The sequence below is a fragment of the Rhyacophila brunnea genome, unplaced genomic scaffold (genome assembly GCF_057557595.1).
Source record: "Rhyacophila brunnea isolate RB1 unplaced genomic scaffold, BYU_Rbru_1.0 scaffold_3, whole genome shotgun sequence".
NCBI classification, from domain to species: Eukaryota; Metazoa; Arthropoda; class Insecta; order Trichoptera; family Rhyacophilidae; genus Rhyacophila; species Rhyacophila brunnea.
The window spans coordinates 56229949-56256108 of NW_028232965.1; the positions used below are offsets into that span (position 1 = coordinate 56229949).

At 31.6% G+C, this 26160-nt stretch overlaps 1 protein-coding gene across 6 annotated transcripts in view; it reads right to left on the minus strand.

Annotated features, from left to right (window-relative positions):
- Positions 1-3414: 3414 nt before the first annotated feature.
- Positions 3415-26160, minus strand: part of LOC147068591 (uncharacterized) — a 147121-nt gene continuing 124375 nt past the window's right edge. For 5 of the 6 annotated variants that reach the window (XM_085953212.1, XM_085953210.1, XM_085953213.1 and 2 more), the window contains 3 exons: positions 7603-7681; positions 5840-6008; positions 3421-5113 (listed from right to left, as the gene is read on the minus strand). In XM_085953212.1, coding sequence (XP_085809338.1) covers positions 4240-5113; positions 5840-6008; positions 7603-7681 — 1122 coding nt within the window. In that variant the 3' untranslated portion in view covers positions 3421-4239. Of the gene's footprint in view, positions 5114-5839; positions 6009-7602; positions 7682-26160 lie in introns of all 6 variants that reach the window. The other variant, XM_085953208.1, reaches the window with a different exon arrangement.

Here is a 26160-nt window from a genome sequence, read left to right on the forward strand (position 1 = left end):
TCCGGTTAGATTAGGAATTCTCTCGCTACACTGTGGTCTCAAGCGAAATCAGAGGTTCGCGGCGTGGCTTCTCCCGCCGAGGTTAGTGCGTTGATACGTGTCGCATAAAGCCTAACCTATGGAATTATACATTAAATGTAATGCTTATTAATAACTATTTATTAAATTAAATCCTATGATTTGCCTGTTAATTTTTATACAATTCGATCTATAATTTATTATTATAGGTATTTTTTCTCTTCAAAATAAATCATTCGCGTGCCATGCAACATCATCTCGCGTGCCATAGGTTCGCCACCACTGCCATAGGCATTTTGTATATGTAGGTATAAGTAGCGTGCGGTGATCGAATTGACTGATGCTTATCCAATAAGAGCGTATTTATAATATTTCGTATGGTACTTTTAAATATGAGTACTTTTTAATAATATCCACAGCATCCACAGCATCTATAGACTGCACGCCACTGGTAGGTGTATATTTCCAGTTAGATTCTCACTGCATTGTTGTCAGTGTGTATTTATCATCGGTGAATGCGCATAGTGCAGTGGTGGAGTGGTGCACCGCGGACCACTGATGCACCGCGAAAAAAAAATATATGTAAGTACATATGTCAAATATTCGACTTAATATTTTTGAAATCAAAATCTGACAAGCTCAGATATAACATTAATTGATTTTCACATCAAATAAATTCCATTTTGTTAACGGTAATTTTAATAGCCTACAGTTTTTCCATATATGTATACTTATATCGTTGCTTTAATGATTCTTTTCATTGACTGTTATGTAATCTGTTTGATTTGTAATAAAAGTTATGTCCGCATATTTCTCGTTGTTTTCTGACAGTTGGAATTTGGTGCACCGCAATTTTTTCGTATGATCAAAAGTGCATCGTGACTTCGAAAAGGTTAAGAGCCACTGGCATAGTGCCTTCAGATGCCGAAAGGCGAAATACGGGCCGCAAAAAAACAATTCAAATGGAATATGTAGTACAAAACTTAAATCATTTAGAATATAATGTGTACTTTCCCAAATTGATTTTTAGCGATTCACCAATTATTATACTCAATGCCTTAGATCAGATATTAGTGAACATTATTTTCTTATTTCTTAACATTTTTGAAGTAGTTTAGGGTCACATAACATACCCGAACTGCGCCACACCAACTTGCAGTAACTTGCGATATCCTGTTGCGACCCTAAATTAAAAAGTGTAAATTATGCAACAAAAGACAAGGTTATCTAGGGTCGTAGTATTAATATCGTCACTGTACAAGCCAATTGCCGTAACCCTCACTTTTCACGAAAGTGACATTTTGATGGTAATGGACTTATTGCATAGTACTCTTACACGAACTAGCTAAGTATCATAAATCCCAAAAAATATTTCATGTCAAAATAATTCAAAACTATTTTTAAAGCCATTTGTAACTTGACAAAAAATATTCTAGACAAAATAAATGCTGTAATCCTCTCTAAACGTAACCCACACAGGGTACGTACAGAGTAAGCCACACAATTTGTAATAATATATATATATATATTAATAAATAAATATTATATAAAATAATAAGTAAATCCAATGCCCACAGTTTTTTTCACTTCCTGAACAATTTTATATTTGAGGCTTACGAAAATTATTGGCATGTACAGTGACGATATGTTACTATCAAGTTTACCTTATTACCTGTCTTAAATTATTGATCTCCTTAATGTTTTTTTCTGCTTTGTCAATGTCCACTCCTTACGAGACTCTTCTTCACTGTCTTCCTTTCCCAGGTCGTGGTAGTATCTCCTAGCTTTGCCATATTGCCTGTTATCGCGAGGGATGGTTTCCAATCCCGGTGTCCTAATGAATTTGAATTTCCATGCGCCTGTCAATTACCTACGTGGTCGCAGTCATGATTTATTCTGGATTGGAACCGTTTCCTCGCGTCAAGCCTATCAGGCACCATTAGCGAGGGGTGCAAGACTAGTAAATGCGCTCCCTAAAGACATAGACATTTTCAATGATGTACTTTGCATTTTATTTTTGAAACTGTATTTTTCTGTATAAAATTGTATATTTTTCGTTCTCAAAAATTATATTTTTCTGTATTAAATTATACTTAAGTATGTTTTGATTATATATTTTTTTTGTTATTATTATTGTTATTATATATATATTTCTTTTTCTATATTCTCTTCTCTCTTGTGAGGGTAATGTTTGACTTATAATGTAAATCTCATGTTGTGTACGTCTTGAATTTAGATTTGTTATGTCCACAATGTTTTGTATTCTTAAATAAATAAATAAATAAATATTAATTAGCTGACTTCCGGAATGCCAGAATCCAGAAAAGACGCGTGGTTTGGGACTTTCTTGAGGCATTAGACCGAGCTGGGGTCAATGTTTCATCTTCGAAGGATTTTTTTTTATTTTTTAAAAATTCTATTTATTAATGCAATGAAACACAGTTTTTTTCAATACATTTTTATTCATACACTATACAAGCTTATTCTAGACATTTACATAATTACGTTTTTCATTTTTCAATTTTAATCATTAATTACATCAATAGTTTCAAGCAAAATTTGCCAATAAATATATTTGCGACCATCTATAGACTTACTTGGTAAATTTTTATGTAATGTTTGAAGATATTTTAAAGTCTCGCCAAAAATTAAATAATATACGAAAATTTACTATTACAGCATCATTCATAATAACAATGCCAAATAATAAAAATATATTTTAATAGGATTAATATTTTCATATCAGTAAATATTATTTGCCTGAAATGAATATAATAAAATTATTATTAAAAAAATAACCGTAGGTACATCTAAAAATATCTATCAATTACTAGATAGGTTTATTCAATAAATATTTATTTTATTATTAACAATGCGTTTTTTTTAATTAAGTGAATGTTTTAGTAGCATAAAAATACGTATAATAATGACTTATGCCTCATAGGAATCACATAATACTAACATACACGTAATTGTAATTGAATTATGTTATGCGTTTATAAACTAAGCGACATATAATAAGTTTAGTATGAATGCTATCCATACAATGGCGCTTTAAAACTCCTACAATAGAAGATGGTCCTATATTAAACTTTTGACTGTGAACACAAACAAACAAGTACCATAAATCTTTTGTATATGTATATAAAATGTCGCTTGATTGACAAACGCATAATGCGAATCAATATAGATAGGTATACACAATTTTGGATATCCAATAATTTGTGTTTATATTTAACAAATAATATAAAAGGTAACATAACTTGAAGCCTTATATAACTTTTATGGTCACACAGAACAGTATGTATTTGTAATAGTAAAGTTATATAACATTTTAAAATTAAAATATCGCCCAACGTCATCACTTGATTTATATAAAATTTGACTTTTTTTTTTGAATTTCACCAAAATATTTTCGATATTAATAATACGTTTAATAGAATATTGTGAATTTTTATTATTTCAACAAAATTTAATGAAGTCCTAGTCACTGGTGAAGAAGAAACAATTTTTAAAAATAAATTTGTTCTGAAAAATTTAATACAAAATATTTTTGACTTTTAAAGACTTACACAATTGAAGATCTTTAAAATATGTACGTATATACTCGTAGTAATAAACATTATGACATTTTTGTACAATCACCAGTAAAATGTATGTAAAAGAACTTAGCATGAAATTAAGGATTTCTATATATTATAGTAACAACTAAAATACATATATTATAATGGGTATATAAATTGGCATTTCTTATACTATGTAAAAGTATGTAATGTGTGCACTATACTTTAACTTGAACACCTATTCTGTTTAGGAATATGCGACTAAAGATTTAAAACACAAATAAATACTTAGATAAACAATAATAATTATTATCAAAAGAAATTACAAGGATAGGTACTTACATTGAAAATGAGTGTTCATGAAAGACGCTCATAGATTGAAAGAAGAATAATGAAGAATACCAGCAGATCTGGGTTGTAATAATTCTACACAGCTATAAAACATACAAAAATAGTTTTATCTTTAAATATAAATACTTTATTTAAAACCGTTTTGGATATCTTAAAATTTACATCACATGAAATTCTTCTCGAGAGAATTAATCACGATATAAATTTAATTTGACCGGCACATCAACAAACGGACAATAATAAAGAGGCAAGCACTTTATTAAATTCGGACACAGGTTTCAGTTTACTGGGTTAACTTTTAATCTATTCAAGAAGACGAAAAATCGTGGACCTCAACAATATTCTTAGGATGCAGAGCACTCAAGTGATTGTCTTCAACATAAGTCCTCTGGGTGACATTTTCGATGGAGTGGGAAGATTTTTTAACTGGATCTATTCTGTTACTGATCTTGTTCTGTTTTCTCTTTTCGAGAATAGTTCTGCTTCTCTTATTACTTACTCGTGCTGCTAGCGCTGAGTCTCGTTCTTCATTGTTTACAATATTTCTTTCTCTATTTTGTTCTTCTCTTATTTTTTCTTTTCGTTTTCTATTTGCTGCTTCTTTCTTTCGCAATCTTTCCAGTCTTTGTAAATGCTTCTCTATTTGAGCATTGGATAATCCTGTTTTACCGGATTTTAGTGCGTTAACATTGTGGAGGTAGGCAGCTTCTGGATCTTCTTTGCTCCACTTGTAACCGCGGAATGGCTTCTTTTTCCTATTATTAACACGGTTTCCATTTCTTCTTGGCGTGGGTCTATGACCAAATGCAGTATTGTCAGGTCGAACTAACGATCCCGGTTCATACGATTTAGGATTTTCCATTACTGGTCTCGGAGTCACATTATTATTTATGTAATCATCAGGATTATTTCCTCTACTTCCATGAGGGTCTAATTGAATAACATTCGGGTCGAGGTTATAGTTAATTTGGGGGTTGGGATTCAGATCATTGTTAATCAAAACTTGCTTGCGTAGTGCGTCGTAGTCCCTTAGGTCAGGTGCGGATATTTCATTCGGTTTTTGACCATTGCCGTTTTGGTTCCATTTTTTCCGAAGTCGGTTGCGATCAGCTTTGGGAACTTTTCGTAATTTTGTTTGGCAGATGAAATGTTTGTTTTCAACACAGCTTCTTGGGGCCCACCTAAGAACAAAAAAAAAATCAAAATCAATTATGAATTGGTGAGTTTTATAAAATTCTGCAGAATATTACGAATACAAGTCACGTTTCAATTTTATTATACAGATGTAAAATTGTACACGTGTTATATTCGACTACAATCTATTTTTAAAGGATGCTACAGAAAATGTAGAACATTTAAAAAATATGGAAGTATTTAATAATATTCTGTTTTCGATTATCGGAGGTTAATAATACTGTGAGTGTATTAATTATACAAGAAAGATGGTAGGATTCTGCTCAATATTATGAGAACTCTAGAAACAAAAACGGCAGTTTCCATGTTTAAAAAATGTTTACAAGTCAATAAAAATGTCCTTACTCTCTTATCCTTATCTCTTTTATATGCATTTTTTCTCAAAACTATATTTTAAATTAATAATAAGTATATAAAAAACATTTTAAAATAGTTTATCATAAATTATACATATTAGAAAGACATTTTTAATGACTCCCCAATAATTTACGAAAATGAAAACGGCCGTTTTGTTTCTAAGCCACTCATGTATAATAGGGGACCTGCCGTAAACCAAATCGATAAGAGGAAACCAAGGCCCGAAAATGGCCATAAAACCATTGAAAAAGAAAATTAAGCTCCAATTAAATATTACTTAACTTAAGGCAAAATAATAGCATTATAAATACACAGTACAAGTGTTTCTAAAAATCATTTGAGTAAATCAAAATTACCTGTATTTAATCAAGGGGTCCATGGCGACGCAATGCCACCGGAGGGAGTCTGGCTGCAGGTGTCGCATCCTCGAGAATGACTGGTAGTTCATTTTGCGCATCTCTCCACCCCACTTCCACGCCCTTGCTTCGTAGTCGTACACCCCTCCAATCCACCTCTCCAGAGGAGCTGTAGAAAAAGCAATGCAATAAATTTGTAGTTCATAATATATTATGTTTCATTTCAAATGGGTGTGACAGAAATAAGCTTTGTTTAATAAATATTATTGATTGGAGGAATTTAGACCAATCCTCTCTTGGATATCACAGTTTAAATGAGTATTATTTGTAAGTTAGATTCCAACATTATAAATAATACTTGCTTTCCAATGCATAGTCAGCATAGCATGCAAAACATACTTAGATATTGCTAGTTAATGTGAAATGTGAAACAATACCAAACGATTTTTTTTAGAAAAAGGAAATAATATTATGTATGTATTTACATAATTGAACAAAATATACTAAAGTAATATGTAATATGACCCTTGATATAAATACATACATAACATCGAGTATATTATTGTTGGTGAAAATTAGCCAAGACAATCTATAAGCAGCCTTATTGCATTATGGAAATCTTTACTTAGAACAGGCATGTTTATTACAATTAGAAATGTGGCCCACGTAATTGTACAGCAAAAATACAGTTTTCGTCCTTTATGGTGTGTCCTTTAGATTTATTTTATTCGGAAAATCCCAATTTTGTCTTAAGCATATTTTATTTTGAAAGTCGCATTTCTTTTTTTTCGAACCCGAGACAACATTCATCCTAACTCATATTAGAGAATGACATTTTGAAGAAAAACGATTTTAGAAAATCAATGAAGAAAATAAATATAGAAATGGACTCGTTTTGGAGGGAAAATATTTTTTGGAAAAACAAAAAAAGAAACTCTCAAACCTGCAGGTCTATTCTTAACTGTTATCACTTTACCTTCCGTGTAATTTTAGAAACAAAAATGTTATCGGCCGCTATCTCTAATCCATAATACGGCAACAATTTAGGTTGATAGACATGTCGGTCAAATTCGGATATGTTCATAATGCCGAACACAAGCGGATAAAACCGAACACAAGCGAATAGAGCCAAACGAGCGCCATCTAGTCGGTAATGAGCCGAACACAAGAATTTTGTATTGACACGTCAAACATATAAACATAACATGCAATTTTCTTACTCATGTCAATGCGATTGCAGTAAAACAGTAGGATTTTGCGTCTTAATTCTCAATATGTAACATTGACATACTCTGTCTCGCTCTCAAAGTTAGCACGGCTAAGCGAGGGGCTTTTTGACAGTTCAGACGGTTAATAACCAGAATACGTGATAAATGTGATATATTTATCACAATTGGCTCTTTTTTCTCCTAAGTGATATGTCAGAATAGGCCTGCTGGACTGTGAAAGAAAACTAAATAGACAGAATATGTAAAAAAAAAAAAACAATATTATGTCATTCCTATTTCCGCCAAGAAAATATGGTCACCATACATATCTCGATGGTTTTATATTTCCCCATTTTTTTAAACAAACAATATTTAAAAAAAAAAATTCTATTACAAATTCTCTTCATTCAATGTCGCCTTGCGAAGTTCAAATATTGGACACATGGCTTAGAATATTCCAATTTAACCAACACTCATACATGTGAGGATCTAACGTGGAAACCAATTTCTAATGCAAACGTTATTATGGCAGTGTTGCCATAAATATTTACTCACAGATCTCAGGCCTGTTGAGGTATTTCCTCACATTTCGATCCTCCCACCGCAGAGGAGACGACAGGTTGCTATCTCGATCCTAAAAAGAAAGAAAAACATATACATATTTTAATTAAACTGTTAAATTAATTAATCAATTAATTTTATGGTCACAGTCACAAAGAAGTAACCATTTATTTATTATTACGACTTATATGATCATACATATTAATGAATAAAATATTTTTTTATTCAAAACTGAATAAACCCATGATTTACAAATGTGAAATTCTTACACATAGTTTTGAAAAACATCACAAACATACTACGAAAAGGGTGAATCGAGTGAGATTCGAACTTACATTGGTAATTTTCACTGTCCGGGTGAGTGCTCTTATCGATTAAACTAACAATAATTAGTTTATGACTCATACGACTAACTACGTCATCTGATGCATTTCAAGTGCCAATAAACGGCAATCAACTTAGTAATTTAAATCAAAGTTACTAGCATGGTGTACAAACAGCTGTCTGCTGGTATCAGGAGTTATCCTACTCTAATTATGATATCCTTGCACTTGCTAATGGTTATAATAAATTAAATTATTTTTTTATTCAATATTACACAACATTACACAAAAATGCATCTTCATTATTCATATTGGTAATATTTGTTATTTGGATTATATGAACTTGAGAGAATTTATTTGATAATATAATGTTGCACAAAATAATATTGTACACACTTGTTGGATACCTATCATTATAATATTTTCTAACATTTTTTTTATTCAACGAATATTTTTATTCACAAGGATTTCTTTCGGATTTCAAGATTTTTTTCTAGTAAGTAGGCTCTATCTTCCCTAGATGTTTTGAAATTATGTATGTTCAATATTTTAATAATTTTCGTCCGTAAATGTATGTAATTTGACAATGCAATTAAATGCGTTTCAACATAGTTATGGATGAAATTTACAGCGAAATAAAAAATCGTTTACATATTTATGTTAGCGACAATTAATATATAGTGAACATTCATAGAAATATTCATAGAATACCAACTTTACTCATGTAAGTACATTGGTAGGTACGGTAAGAAAAATGAGAATATTTCATTGGATATAATTATTTCACTTTAGTTTTATTAATTTTGCTGTTCGTATGATTGGGAAATATTCCAAACCGCGCATAATTAATTGTGGAAAATCTAACAACAATATTCATTACTATGCATTGCTACCTAGAATGATTCAAAAAGGATAACATGACGCGGACAAAACAAACTTGTCACAACACCACGTGGCATTTCACTTTTCAGTCTACAACGGATACCTAACTACTAGGTTTATCATGCAACCCTTTAGCTAAAATTCACGGATTATAATAACTAAATAGAGAGATAATTTAATTAGTTTCTGTATATTATGTAAGTGGTTATAATATATAACAAAAATGCATTTTAAAAAGCCTATTTTTATAAAGATATATTTTTATGAGAAACTAAAAATATACTCCATGTTTTCAAATCTTTGGAAAACAAAATATTTAAAAATGCCGAAGCTTGCTGAATGTGGGATCCATAATAACTATAAAATTGATAAACGAAACATCGTAAAAGCTGCGTTGAATGTAGGTACATATTATTATATTGAATGTGCATTTCTAAAGCTTTGAGAAATTTAATAGACAGAGTTTCTGAATAAGTTAAATACAGATTTAGATCCATATTAAATATCAAACAATGATAAATGCGCATAAAATATTATGTAATCAATGATTTTTTTTGATTGCATCAATGTCGACTAAATCTTATATAAGATTGTAGCATTAATAGTAATTTCAGAAGATAATATATACTTTTAAATTTAAGAAAATGTTTAGTGAAAACATTACCACTTCTTTAAAAATAAAACCTGAATGAACTAAAGAAAGTTAATAGCTACTATTACCCACTTTAATGGCGATAATAATCAAAAGGTATTATATAAATTTTAATTAAATTAAATATATAGGTAATATATATTTATTCTACATAATAAATACCAGTTTCATCCACTAGAAGAACAGTCTTAATTAATTAGTCTTAACTCACTTGTTCGTTGGTACATAATAGCCTGCTACGCGGACGAAGGCAATCCTGATATTTTTATTAAATTATGTGGAATACATGTTATATAATGTGTTTTATTTTAATTAACTACATAGTGTTACTGGGAAAATATTAGTAATTATACAGGTAGGCACTAACATAAATAACTTAAATCAACTAATTCCAACGAAATTGTCTACGATGTTGTAAATATATAGATTTTAATTAATATAAGGGTATGTATCTTCCGGTATAAAATCAAGCTTTCACACAGTCTAATTAAGATGGCGAAGCTCGGAAAGGCGTGTGCCTGTGAAAGCTCTCATTAATCAAATAGCCTATTCTCGTCTGTAGACAGATTGATATGCGAGATCACTATCAATGAGTTGAATAGTAATGTGGAATTACAATTTTGGCAATCTAACAAATCGGTTCGAAACTGATTCTTATGTCTTCTTAAGATAGCTGTGCTATAATTGGCATTAGTAACCTAGAAGGAACTTTTGTTTTCAATTTCATTACAGTTTCATTAATCTAATAAATGAAAGTATAATGACAATTACAATTAATATGATACATCAACTTAGGATTGCATACGATAATCCATAGCATTCAGAAACTTATCTGACTTCGATAATAATTGTGAAAATTGCCTTCAGAAAGTGGTTTTAAAAAATAAATTTTCCAACGCTTACTTGAAATTCGCAGCAGAGGAATTAATACTGTATCTACATAGTTATAATAATATGCTGTGCGAATAGTGCAGTGGTGGCGAACGTGTGGCATGCGAGATAATTTTGCATGGCACGCATTTGACGAGAAAAAATACCTATACATAATAATAATAAATGACAGATCGCATTGTATAAAAAATTACAGGCAAATACTCTTCAAGAATAAGCATTACGTTTAATGTAAATATATAAGTGTACAGGTCGGTCCTTAGGCTTTATGCGTCACATATAACATTATCGCACTAACCCCATCAGGTGGCAGGAGATGCCGCGCCGCAAACCTCTAATTTTCATCAATTTACAATGTTTGAGACCACTGTAGCTAGAGAATGTCTCATCTGATCGGAGAAATTCTGGTGTCAATTTGTGCGTAGAGAACCACATTACATTAACAAACAATTCGATGTCTTTCCACAAAAAATGTCTGCACCAAAAAAGAAACAAAAACTAGATGGATCTAGTAGTAGTAATTCAGTTTGTTCAGACAGTTTCAAAATTGGTGGACCGAAATGTATGGCGTAATTGAAAAAAGTGATAAAGCTATTATGTGTGCTATGTTATATGAGTGGTATCTAGAACATCATCATTAAAAAAAACTCTTTCCCAATGAAAAACTGCTTGGCACGTCAGACAGTCGAAAAATAATATTTGGGAAATTTTGGCACGCGTACGAAAAAAAGTTCGCCAACACTGGAATAGTGTCTATATATCAATATAACCGATGTTGAGCATCGATGAGAGACTGTCTTTTGTTTGCCTGCGTACTAATGTGTGATTTTCTGAACACACTGTTCATCGAAACCCAGAAAGCTTTGAAAAGTTATTTTATTTTTGGCAGTAGGTATAAATACTTACCAGGTAAAAGGGGCATGGAATAAATGGGATGATGAAGGTGGAATGACCATATGAAGAAATTTACTGGTAAAACTACAACATCCGCTACAAGGAAAGACGGAGAAAGCTAATCCAGAATTCCCCATCACAGTTACCACGATTCTTAGTCATGAGGGGTTGGACGATTATGATCAATATAATATAGTAACTATTTAGGGACAGTTGTCTTATCTGAAGGTGAGTCGTAGGAATATTTCCAAATAAGATACATATAAACATAAATCAGATAGCTAAATCAGATTTGCTGTCCACGTCTTTTGACAAAACAGCCAATCGCATAGTTAAGAGCATACATCAGTGAAACGGCAAATAATTTTCAACAATAGGTGGAACGAAATTTCGCACTCGTTGCCAATCGGAGAGAGGTAATCAAGATGTGAATACGTCAATTTGTTTTGTGATGGCGTCGAAGGAATATATTATTCTTAAATCGTGTAAAGATGACTAAAAACGTTACGCATGTAGTCGAAAAAGAAAACATGTCAATGAATATATTATTATTACTAATATAACAATAAACATAACATTAAATGGACGCATGTTGAATTTTTATGACAAGTTATGTTTTGTTCCGGACGCATCGTTTGCACAATCTGCGCGTCGCGTAGTCACGATCTTTTTAGACCATGCCTCAGCTTCATGACACTGTCCTTTAATTACTTATTTATCAGTCACGGTAAAAACACAGCTGAAGAACAGTAAAAATCAAAAATATAAACAGTTTAATGTTAAATGTTGATATTAAATAACACGTGGCAGAAACTGCGCTTAATTGTATTTTTCACTACACGAGAAAAACGTGAAGCGATACATGTATATTCCAGCTATATGCAATCCTAATTCGAATCGAATATATTATTATTATTATACAACCACTGGACAATACCACCAATATGCGATGAGTTTATAAATATAGCTAAATTTATTTTTAGATCCATTGATATAATAGGCATTAGAAGAAAAATCACCATAATTAATTACCTACAGTATAATTATTGTGCACACGTTTTGTATGAAACATGTTTCATTCAAATTATAGTCATATTGTAATTTGTTTTACAATGAGAATGGCGTGAATGAGAGATCCTTTCAAAAGCTAAAAGATAATGAATATTATCCAAGAATAATATGCACTGCGTACAATACAATATATAGCTGAGAAAAATATGCATTTACGAGTTGATTTATATAATATAGTATTACCTATGATACGTACACACACGACTAGGGATTCCAATCCCGGGATCCCGAGCTATTTTCGATACCCATGAATCCCGGGATTGATAAACATAATCCCGAAATTTTCGGGATTGATTTTTTTATCAACTTTTATGTAAAATAAAATAAATACGAAAATATAACAGAAAAAATACTTTAAATAACAAATAAATACATTAGAAATAAACTGAGTTTGAATGAAGTTTGATTTATACCCATGTGTAAGTTGCCGATTCATTTTATTTTTTCACATAAATTAATAAAAATGAGAAATATTGAAAAAAACAATGCTTCCTACTATTAACAAAGTAATTCCACCATGATCTCATACGTTTTACTGCAGTTTCATATTTGGCTGACTAATTAGATTTATGAAACGGAAAGGCCATAAGTACATCATGATTTGCTTTACTATTTTAAATCTCGCTAACCCATTCATTAAGTCTTTACTATCAGAAACAGCAATATCATATTAAATTCATATTATTATTTATATTACAATATTATTTACTCCATCAAACTTGTGTATTTCCAAGATTGAACGTATACAATATTAACAATAAATGTCTTAAATAGTATAAATTATACTAGATTTATTTTTGATTGATTTTATCAATGTTATTTGTAAATATATTTTTTTATATTAACAATGGAAAAAATGTCAATTCCGGGACTAGTCCAGGGATCCCGGGATTGTCAAGTTGTAATCCCGAAATCCCGGGATCAGAATTTTGGCACGGGATTCCCTACACACGACGTATCAGTCAAAAATGTTCAGTTGTAGAAATTGTTGAATATTCGGGGCATAAGTTTCACACGGGATTAAGATTAAGGGTACCTACATAAGACGTATTCTATCAGTATTGTCTTTGATTACAACGACAATATTGATTTGATCATAAGAATACCTACATAGGAATTTGGCAATCTTCGGTTCCTTGATATCGGCAATTAATAAAATGATGAATCAGATTTAGATACATATAAGTGGGCAAAATTATTTCGTTACTACGCCAATAGCATTACATTTATCAACCAGTTTATACATCTTAAATTATTATCCTGAAAAGTTACTGTTATTGACTTGTATGTATTATACTAATAATTATGAAGTTTATAAAAGCCATATTATTTCTGGACACTGGATGAGTTTGTGTTTTGTATTCCATTGTACCTATATGTTCATTAATAATATCTTGGTAATTGTATTTATTTAAAACGCAATGAAGTGTGATTGATTATTTTTGATGTGTGTAGGTTGTATCATTAATTCATTAAATTACTACTAAGAAAGCTCGCACAAAAAATAATTCGTGAAGCTGTTATAATGAGAAGACAAAAGAAATATTTTGGCAGAAATTTTCGCAACGATATTCAACATGGATGCCGTTTCGATTGAGTTCATCCAATCAAGAAAATAAGACTGAAATGAGTATTGTTCTTGTAAATAGATATCTTAGATGGCATCTGGTTAATATAAATTTTGCATTAATATTTCTCAGTCGTGCATTGTTAGTGCTAATCGACAGTTGTAAATCACTAACCAGACAAAAAGTTTGCTTACTTCCCATTGTTAAAAGAGCTTACAATTATGTTTCGTTATTACTTGTAAGTATAATCCTAAATGAAGTCTTATCTGCTGTTGCAATATTATTTATAACACCTGCATATGGCCAGTAAAGGTTATTCCAAAATTAATCTAAAATCTCAATAGTAAAATAGAAAGCTTAAATTTAGCGCACTTTTTGAGATTCATTAGTAGATAAATAATATCAAGATTATCTATAAAATCCAATTTAATTGAGTATTATTTATCGTCTTTCTCTTGAGAAGCTCGAGGACGTCGATAATGACAATTAATTTGAGGAAATTGATTATCTTATTGGTGTTATGATGGAATTATTTTACAAAGTGTTACAAGCTTGTTCACCCACAGATTAATAATTCAGATTGCTGACTGCGTCTAACTTTGGGACTTAGAAACAAATAACTACTCGAGGACTTTGGGACATTTGCAGCCAAGCTAATAAAACTTCATCTAGTTGAATAAATTATCTTTCATTTCAAAATTGATTGAAAACAACTTTCAATAATTTTGGACATTGTTAGACTTACTTTTAGTAGCTTCAATCTACATCTGTATTTATATATAAACCATAAATAGAAACAAATAAGAGAATCGCTACATAAAACAGTAATGAGCATATTGGGTAACACCGCAAAAAGAACATAGACGAAACTAATGGATCAGGAAGCAGCCAAGATGTCGAACATCTAGTTGCATATAACATATTTTCTTCACGATCCTCTATAAAAAATAACACGAAAACGGCTACATGACGGTATAAAAGTAAGTAATAAGTAATTTAATAAGGATACAATTTAATATAGGTATGTGGTAGAGACGACTAATCGAGATGAAAGATCTGGGGGATACTTTCATCCAGCAATGGATTCCCAGTTGATAACAGTGATACCACGAAATATACATTGGAACGATATTATCTTCCTGGCTTAAATATAATTATTTTACTGCCAGTGAAATAAATCTAAATATACAAAGCGTAGGCCTGAAAATGTTAGCACCAGCAGCGCAAACCGGTCCGATTATAATTGAATGTGTATAAGTCTGGCGAGTTGCAACACTGTTTAATTGAATGAAGTCATTATTGTTTGGTGAGATCTCGGCCGAAGATAATATTCGCCTGTCAAAACCCTCGGGATGGAAATAATAATGCATTATTCGTCCGGCCGATTTTGATTGGGCAGGTTGACGAAGCGCCGTATTAATTTATATTTTTTCGCTTTGACCGACTGTCAAAAGAAACGCCTAGAGCTTAATTTGAATTTATGAGATGTGCACTTCGTCAATTATTTTGTGTATTATTTATTTGACTTTCACAGGCGCCTAAAAATAAATGCAAAGTTTTAATTAGATACATTTAACATTTTTAAATTTGTTAGATCGATATTTCGAAACTGGCGGTATAATTTATTTGAATATCTACTATCTATGTTCTACACTACATGATATTAAAATAGTAACGATATATTACGAGATTAGTATCATGTGTTGTTTGTTGTAAAAAATACATTTTCCCCGTTTTTTGTCTACTCGACTTGATGCATGAAAATTGAAACTGTAAAGATTTTCTGTTGTTTAAAAAGATTAGGAATAGCGTTAACATAATAATATCATAGATAATAATAATTAATACGGTATAAATTGAACTCTTTTACTATTTCGGACCAGGATCAGCGCTCGAAATGGAAAATTTTACGAACCGGAGCGCTCGATGATTTTACGAAAATATTTACATAGTTATCTAAAATTATGAGTAAGTGTTAGGTTTTTTTGTTTTATGGCCGATCTATAGCCAGAGATATCAAGAGCCAGGAATGCTGAACACCAGCATTTTAAGGCTCGCCAGAGAAGTAAAGGATAGACATATTGAAACGGTAATATAGGACATTATTAGTCGTTTTCTCAATCACTGTTATCGAGGTGAAGATAGAAAGTACAAAGATAAAACAATAGATCCAGATACATTAATTATTTTATTGAAAATACAAACATTTAATAAACCGTTGAAATTTGATTACCTTTTATAGATTATAGAAAACAATTACAAGAAAAACGATCTTTTTATATACCACGTTTTTAAATTTTCTGTTGAATCATATAAACTTGACAATTCTATGTATTAATAAATACCTTTTTTGTACCTGATAGAAATACTGAATAAATTAGAATACTGAAATGTCATTTTGACATTTCATATTGATTTCCATAGTAACACACACATATATTAATAATTTAGTTGCTAGGACCCCCTTAGCAACCAACAATAGTGTAGCAAAAGTAAAATAGCAAAACAGAATTAACTGAAAATGAATTCTGCTTAAAGATGGCCAAAAGTATCAAAAGAATGAATTGTCGTCGTGTTCTGATATTTCAAAAAGTTTCAAATGTCTAGCTAGTCGGGAAGTTAGTTAAAAAATCTTCAATCGTTCAATACAAATCTTGGACAAACAAGAAAAAATTTGTACTGGAAAACAAGAATACGAGCTAATAAAAACGTGGTAATAATAATGAAATAGTCGAATTCCATATGGTGTGTCTTAGGGTTGCAAAGTCTTTTCATTACAACAAAATATGTTTCATTCATAATTTTGTGTAACTTCAAAAAACCAACATAATTTGAGTGAATTATAATCAGACAATAGGCATGGAAAATCTATACCAGAGTGACGTGTCCAGCCTATGGCCCGTCGTTCACATGTACCCCAAGACAGGTAGTAATGCTCCAGAAAATCGACAACGATAAAAAATAAAATAAAATAAAACAATGATGCGACGTAAACTTTTAATGTTATTATGTGAGCAACTATTTTCAAGGGTGAAGCACACGTTGAGTGAAATTAGTAAGTACCTCCCTATTAAATTAATTTTGACGAACACCCTGAGAACTGACAATGATGCATAACCATAATTTTGTGTTTCCCATCATTCTCTTAATATCATAATAAAAATGAGGTTTTTTTTACTTACTTATGACTTAGGGAGGTACATTATAGGTATATTCCGAGTGTCAGGTAAATTAAAAAAAGTTGGATATTATTGATACTATAAATTTCATTTTATTATTTCAAGTTTTTATTTAAATGATTTTAAATGTTTCAATTTTTTCAAACAACTCATTACGTAACTCGATTGAAGAAAAAAACTAACAGCATAAAACACGTTAATAAATCAATGAAATTTGTTTATGAATGAAAAATTGCAGTAATTTATGGTAATTATCACTATTACGAAATTCGTAAAGTGTGCTGCTAAGCGAACCCTGATTAATGCTGGTTTTATTCAATGAGTTACAACCATTTAACGCAAGGTTATTCATAAATACTCCGTACTGGTAAATGCTTCAATCATTATTAGCGAGACCTACATTTCATATATACGTGACATCATTGAAGTGGCTCTAGTATCATTAGATCATCCCCGCAAAATAAATAAATTGCTAAACAGTGGTCACTCCGGTAATACTATAAAAGTACCTAGTATCTACATCAGGGTTAGCGTACCTTTTTACGTACGCGTGCCAAAAATTCCCAAATATTATTTTTTGACTGTCTGACCTGCCGAGCAGTTTTTCGAGTAGTTCGATTAGGAAAAAAATGAAAAATAGTTATAAGAATTATATTAAATAAATTCTAAAAACATAGTAATCGAGTTCTTGAGTATTACTTATAATACCTACTTAGTTTGGTTCTTTACGCACAAATTGACGCCAAAAATGCTCGGATCAGATGCGGCATCCTCTCCGTAACGCGGCTTCTCCCGCCGCCTGATGAGGTCAGTGCTATAATATTATTATGTTTGACGCATAAAACCTAAGGACCGATCTATGCAATTTAAATTAATTATAATGCTTATTCTTGAAGAGTATCTGCCGGTTATTTTGTATACAATGCGATCTGTCATTTATGCATGAATTTCGTCGTTTCCGTTTGCGCATCGATAGATAAAATATTCTTGGTAAAAATATTATTAAAAACCGAAGAAAATACGCATTTTTTATATTATATAATATGATATTTGGGTAGGTACTTATGTGTAAAACTTTTTGTAAAAAAAAAGTATTTTTAATTAATATTTTAAATTATAGATATCTATTTTTTTCCCATCAACATAATACATTCGCGTGCCATGCAAAATCATCTCGCGTGCCACTGGCGGCACGCGTGCTATAGGTTCGCCATCCCTGATCTACATAAACACTCAGTTAAGTCAGGTAATGACACGATGCTATCGATTTTACGATATTATAATAAAATTGAATATGTAGGTAATCAATGGTTAATGTTTAAATAAAATAACATCGTGAGTATTATAATAAAATTGAATATGTAGGTAATCAATGGTGAATGTTTAAATAAAATAACATCGTGAGTAGGCGCCTGTAATAAAATGTTTAATTTTAATTACAAATTACATTAAGTAGGTAATATAAAGCCCTTCAAGGCTCTGATTTAATCAGCCTGACAATCAACCTGACCTAAACAGGTGTTGCGCCAGACGGTTTGACTTATCGCCGAAAAAATAAGGCTATACTTCAGCTGGGGCATGGTCTAAAAAGATCGTGACTAGGCGATGCGCGGATTGTGCAAATAACGCGAGCCGAACGAAATATAATTTGTCATAAAAATTCAAAATGCGTCCTTTTAATGTTATGTTTATTATTATATTCGTAATAATAATAGATAGTATATTTATTGACATGTTTTCTTTTTCAAGCACATTCGGAAGGTTTTTTAGTCATCTTTACACGATTTAAGAATATATTCCTCCGATGCCATCACAAAACAAATTGACGTGCTCACACCTCGACTGTCAGTCTCCGATTGGCGACGACTGCGAAATTTTGTTCCACCTACTGTTGAAAATTATTTGCCGTTTCCCTTATGTATGCCCTTGATCACGCTAGCAGCAGCATAGAAGAAAGACAAAATATGAGAACATAGTTAGTGAAACAAAATAACGTACCCATCAATCTATATAGCTATCCGTATTGGCACCAAAAAATCTATCAAGGTGACAGATAACCTAATTTGGTCATGCTGTCACGATATGATATTACTTCTGATCTGATAAAATCGACGTCTGTGGGACCCTTACACTTTTATTGAAGCTCCCCGCCCATTACGCCATCTGGTGGTTACGTTTACCTATATAACCCGCGGGGGGATACCGCGCCAACTGGCTTCTACATTTCCTACGGCGGAAGGACATCGATTGACTAGCGGGGGGGGGGGTGTTGAGAGCTTCGTTCGGTGTGACATATTTTACTGGTCATGATTTAAGTATAAAAAATACCAATTTCCGGAGTGTCTTTTTTCAAAATAATAATATATTTTCTCATAAGTGTTTTCAAAATTATGTATCTTCAATAATTAGAGTGTTACGACATAAATTGTGTGTCACATAGTGTGTCGACATAAAATTTACTAATGGTTTTATAAATGCTTTTAAAAAATAATAAATATAAAAAATCTTAACACCACTTCACATGGATGTACTGAAATATAACTATATTCTAAAACATTAGAGCGAGAGGTTTAAAAGAATACTATTTTATGTAATAAAAATACTTTATGCAGTCATCTAAATATATATAAAGGATAATAAGGCTTCAAAATTATATAAATAGATTATCAACAATGTTTAAGGAATGTCCAGGGTTGTGCTCTGAAAATAGCATAAAATCTTCATTTTGACGTATGCTGAGCATGTGGGCCGTTAAATCTTGTGAATTATTTGTTGAATAAAAAAAATATTTAATTAAAGATTGTAATTCTGTAAATCTGTAGAGACGTGTCTTGCCTCTGTTGGCATTTGGTTACCTTAGAAAAACGTGCTTAGCTAGTGTAAATATTTCGCGTATGCATTGAGATCGACGATCGCCACGAAATGCATTAGTAATGCAGTGGATCGCATCTGTTTGCGAGTCATAAAAAAATCAATAGACCACACATCTCCTCTTGCTCCTTTACGTTTTAGTTTGATTCGGAAATAAACATTCATTGGCTTGAAAATAAATCCACAGACACTATTTCGAATTGCTCGTCTGCGATGCTAGATTATTCGCCATATTAGATTATTTAGTTACATTTGTAAAACATTGTAAAACGTCATATTCATTTCAATATTATTCGTTGTATATGTCAAAATAAATTTACCTATGGCAATTATTCAGTTGAAAATGTCCCTTTGAGGCGGACGAAACCGGTCAAAATTTATTAAATAGTCGAATAAGTACAAATAAATTTTGCGTTTTATTAATATTAATCAATAATACAATGCAGCTCCACCATGTATTGACAGTGAATACAATAAAATAAATTATAACAAAATGAGAGTGGTTAACATGTTTTTATTAATACGTTGATCATGGCCCCCACAAAGGGGGGGCTGACAGGGCTCTAGCCTGGGGTCCCGGGCTCTCGGAGGGGGGGGGGGCGTGGCAGGTCGACCCGATAAGTGAGATAAATACACATCACAAATTTGCCCTAATGGGGAAAAAACTCGCTTGCGGAGCTATTTTCTTTCTAGAGTCTTAACATTTTAAAATGTCTAGTTGTATGATGCAACTTTTGATGACTGTGTGTCGATATTCGACAAATCCATAATTCAAATGGGTTTATTCAATACAAAAAATCGCTAAAAATGCACCGAATACCCTTAATTTTACCTGAAACAACATTTAGAAAACGATTCTGTAAAAAGTCCCACTGCCATTAACCCTAGAGATGGGTAGGGGGGGGGGGGCGCTAAAAATCCTAGCCTGGGACCCCGCTTCAAGATATGGGGGCCATGACGTTGATACTTACCACACATCAATAGCGAAGGATGGAGGTAGGCTGTTAAGATCCGCCATAAATAGTACAAGTTAAACTTTGTTAGTCATACGTATTTGTTTTTATTGAACTAAGACTACAATGTAGAAATGGATGGTGTCGGTTAGTGTTTAAAGCCAACTAAACCCTGCCTAACCAAACCATAATAGCTTTGGTATATTTAGGGCGATACGACAAAATTGTGCAGACTTTTTCATTCATACTTATTTGTTTTCGTTGGATTAAGAATACATATTACACATATTGTCGATTTTTTTTAAATTCTTAAAAAGCCCTGCCTAACCGAACTATAATAGATAAAAAATATTATTTTATCTGTAAAATATCCAAAGTGATGTATGATTTAATTGCATAATTTTAGATATTTTATAGATAGATTATAATTATATATTTTTTGACTATTATCTATTATGGCGTGGTTTTCGCATGGTTTAATGGAATTTTAAAAACTGACCAGTAAGTACCATCTGTAAATACTTAATTGTAGTCTTATTTCAATGAAAACAAATACTCTGTCTGACAAAGTTTAGTATGCACTATTTATGGCGGATTTTAACAGCCTACCTCTATTCTTTGCCACCGTTAGACATATATTTTATAGGAATGTTTCTTCAACGTATTGTGTTGGTACCTATTATTTTAGTTCCGATAGCTGCCGCTACTCAATACATTTTAACAAATTCTTTTTTCAAATACTCACGTGAATTTTGTGTTGATTTATCAAATTGATTTTAACCTCTCTATTTTATACAATGTATTAAAATAGCATCAAACTTGGGGGAAGTCAATAAGCAGTACATTGTCGATATCATTCGATGATTGATCTTTGTTAATCTGAATCTGTTCACTTGACATATATTTTGATTGATGACTGTAATGAAGTGTTGATTGCCTATCACAACAAATATTTGAAGTATTATTTGTAGCCAGTAAATTGAGACGATATTGATATGTAAACACCACGGACAGTTGCTCGGTTTTTCATAAACAGATGAGAGCGGTCGCTTCGTAGAAAGTACGCAGATGCGAGTGTAAAAAAAGTGAAAGTTTTATTAAATTCTGATGCCATAACTATTACTAGGTATATTCTGAAAGTACTTAAAACCCCTAATGATGACGTATAAAATGGACTCAAGACAAATGAGTGTGTAAATTGTAGGAAAACGAGGTAAATTGAAACGTTTACGTAAATTTGAAAGTTGGAACCCATATTTTATCAAGTATCCAATGGAAGAATCGAATGGTACTCGGTTTTGTCAGTCAGATCAAAAATAGGAACCCCCCCGTTTATTGGTTACAATTCCAGTTGTTCAGAATGTATTTGTGATATTGTATAATAATAATATATTAATTCATAATTGTGTGGAATGACCAATGACATTATTAATGGACGACGCACTCAATACAGTAGCTAGCAAGTAAATTCGCATGTATAGGTAGACGCCACGAAATTTTCATTATGCGATATCACGCATCGGGAATTTATAGCAATATGACCTTTATTGTAATGGCGTTAGAGCAGTGTTTCTAATGTCAATGTTCATTTGAGCGAACCCGTTCGAACCGAACCATTCGGCAGACCCGACAATAAAGTGAGTGTCATTTTTTCCCCAGATGATTCGTCCATATTATGTCATTGGGAATGACTGACTTAAGCATAATTCAACTATATCCAAAAGTAATTAAAATAAATATATTACAATTTTTAAAGTTATGAGCCAGTTGAACCTCCAAAACCACGGCCGTATGTTGTAGCATAACCACTGGGAAATGCCAATAGAAATGGCGTATTTCAAAAAAATACTATCTTAATAACTCAATAATTATTATAAAACAATCATTATTCGTAGGATGTTTTATCACATTTGAATGGTCAAAAACACAGCTTATAATCAGTATCTTTAGAATTATCTTCAAATGTGTTAATCGTGCACATTTTTTGAATAATAAAATGCCTAATTCTTGTCAAATTTGGGATCACAGCGATTATAAAATATAATTTTTTATCGTAAATATTTCACTATATAATGTTAATAGTAATTTTACTATTGGTTTTATAAATGCGTTTAAAAAATAATAAATCTAAAAAATCCTAACACCACTGCACATGGATGTACTGAAATATGACTATATTCTAAATTAGATGGAGAGGGTTAAAAGAATACTATTTTATGTAATAAAAATTCTTAATGCAGTCATCAAATATTTTGAAATAAATATAAAGGATAATGCTTCAAAATTATATAAATAGATTATCTACAACGTTTAAGGAATGTTCAGGCTAATGCTTTGAAAATACCATAAAACCTCCATGTTGACCTACGTTTGGCACGTGGGCCGTTAAAGTAACTCTGTTTTCTTTAAAAACGTTGAATCAGTTACATTATGGAAAGTTGTTGAGTGTCTTTTCATGACACACGTATAAATACCTAACAATAAAAGGTAAAAATGCATCATGTGCATTACAAAATATAATAATCTATAAAATGTGAATGTATTGAATGTGGTTTTAATTGCATGGTTTGGTTATTGGTATCATAATACTTGAATTTACGATACTTGCAGGAACGCCTTTGATTTTATTACACATCGAGTGGGCACTAAAAGCAAGGTTTGTGGGAGTATTACTATACTGAAGATCATGGAATAACTATTTCAATAATATTTTATGAGAAGGTCAATTTTATAATACTATTTTTAACATATATATTATATCTCATGATGTTATATTGCCCTAGCTAGAAACTAGATCTCTGTAGCAATGTTTTCTAATCAATGTTCTGCGAGAATTCGCAAAAATGTATAGTTTAGTAAAAATAAATTTAAATTAAGATTTTTAGACGACGTAACCCGGTTAGATATTCACGTGGTCTTTAAGAATTGATTAAAAAGTATATAGAAAGTTTTAAAATATGTGTGATGTTTTAAAAGGGCCCTTAGATCTTTATACTGGGTCACTCTGGTAGCGGTTACCCTAAGATTTACATGATACGGGATCCCTCCAACCAAAAAGGGTTGGAAAGCTCTGACCTAGAGGATGATAATTATTATGATATATCTTATTTTTCTATTATGATATACTTATCTATGGTAGGTATACAGTATTATATAAAAACATATACCCGGTCATTCCGTAAAATTTATGCCTGATTTTACTTTACTTAATACCTATATGACAGGGGTGACCACAATTTTATTTTCTAGGATCGACTAGTTGAAAAAAATATTAATGGCGATCGACTGATATCACTAGTAATTATATCATAGGAGAACAATAAAAACCCATTTTTTATAATTCAAATATGTATTTTGAAAACAAATTAATATTTTATACATATAAAAAATAACGATACAGAAACATCGAATTAACGAGAATAATATACTTAAGCAATATTATTATGTCTTTCACTTCTAAAAAAATTAAGTATGTACACATTAATTGTAATTTTGACATAGTTACACAATTTACCTGTAAATCCAATATTAAAATTTTTGTAGTAGCCAAGTAACATGCAACCCTTCGCCAGGAAATAAATAAATTCTACACAATATGAATTAATATAATTTAATTACATCAATAACCATATCACATCAAATTGCATCGCACAGCCATGTATTTTAAAATTTAAATATCCTCTGAGGATAATAGCGCCGCAGGCGACTTTTTCACTAGTCGAGCAAATTTGTGATTTGTGTTTTTCTTACTTAACTGGTCGACCCGCTACGCCGGGCTCCCCTCAGGCTAGAGCCCTGTCAGACCCCCCCTTGTGGGAGCCATGCCTACTGGCGTATAATGCAATGATAACTGATAAAAGTGGGTACTGTTTCCTCATTTGTACATAAAGTAATAAACCCAACATGATTTCCAACCATAGCAGAAGCTCCATCAGTCGTTACTGATAGTAGTTTATGAATAAAAAATCGAGTACGATTAATATACGACTGAAATGCATTAAATATATCTTCTCTTTTGGATCGTTCTTCTGTAATGGAGTTTTTACCTACTTTATTGTATTGTTTTACTATATAAGGTAGAGTTAAGGGTGTTCGTTGTCAGTGTGTGTTTGCCTTTGGTGAGTGTACACGACGCCTGAAGATGCCGAAAGGCGAAACCCGGGTCGCAAAAAAACGACTTAAATGGAATAGTACAGAGCTTGAATCCATTAGAATTTAAATTCAAATTCCATCAAGTACCTTCGGTCGAAAGTATTAATATACATCTATTTTATTAATGTTTTCCTGTAGAATTTCTTCCAAGTTCTCATCACTTATGTTCTTCGCATGAGTGTATTTCTTGATAATGGTAAGAGAAGTGATAAGAACTAGCGGATTTTAAGAGCTGGAACGTCGAGTAGTTTTGACTCGTTTGAACAAGACAGTACAATAAATTATTATGTCCGCGATCGACAAAAAATACCTTCGCGATCGACCGGTCGATCACGATCGACGCACAGGCCATCCCTGCTATATGACAATGTGTGATGATTTATTCATACTATTCAAAAATATAGACTTTCACAAGTAGAAGCACATCACATAATATCTGAATATTTTTTGCTAGGATTAGTAATTATAGTGGAACAACTGCGCAGATTGCTATTTCTTCAACTGCGCGCACGAATTACATGGAGGAAATTTAATGATTGTTACCGTTATTATTTCTGACTTCTTACATAAAGCATATTGCATCGTTTTCTTTCGCTCGGCGTTGGTATAACTATGATATATATTATGTTCTGTCAAAACTATCTAACTTCACGCTTGTGTTTTATGTTTCGCTAGTGGTGACGTCACAGGCACCCCCAAGGTTTGTATCAAAGAAATATAAATTAACAAGTAAATCTTGTACCCATTGAATGAAAACACACTATAGTCAATTTTTGTAATATATCGAACCCCTACCCACATATCGCAACAGTTTGCAAGCGTTCAGCGCAGACGTATGCTCCATGGTGGGCGGTTCCATTGAATTGATTAGAGGTCATCATAAATAGGTACTCCCTAAATGGAATATTACCCATTCACCATTGTAGAATATTATTATCGACTGCAATGTATATTGAGAATGAAAAATTAATTCGTTACCTCTCTGTGCATTATGCATTATTTTAGTTATGTCGATTTTGTATAGACACTATAATGAGAACAAATTTAATTTAATATTTTGAAGTATATAATTAATACTATCGACAGAAGGTAGGTACTTGATTTTAGTTTAAATTT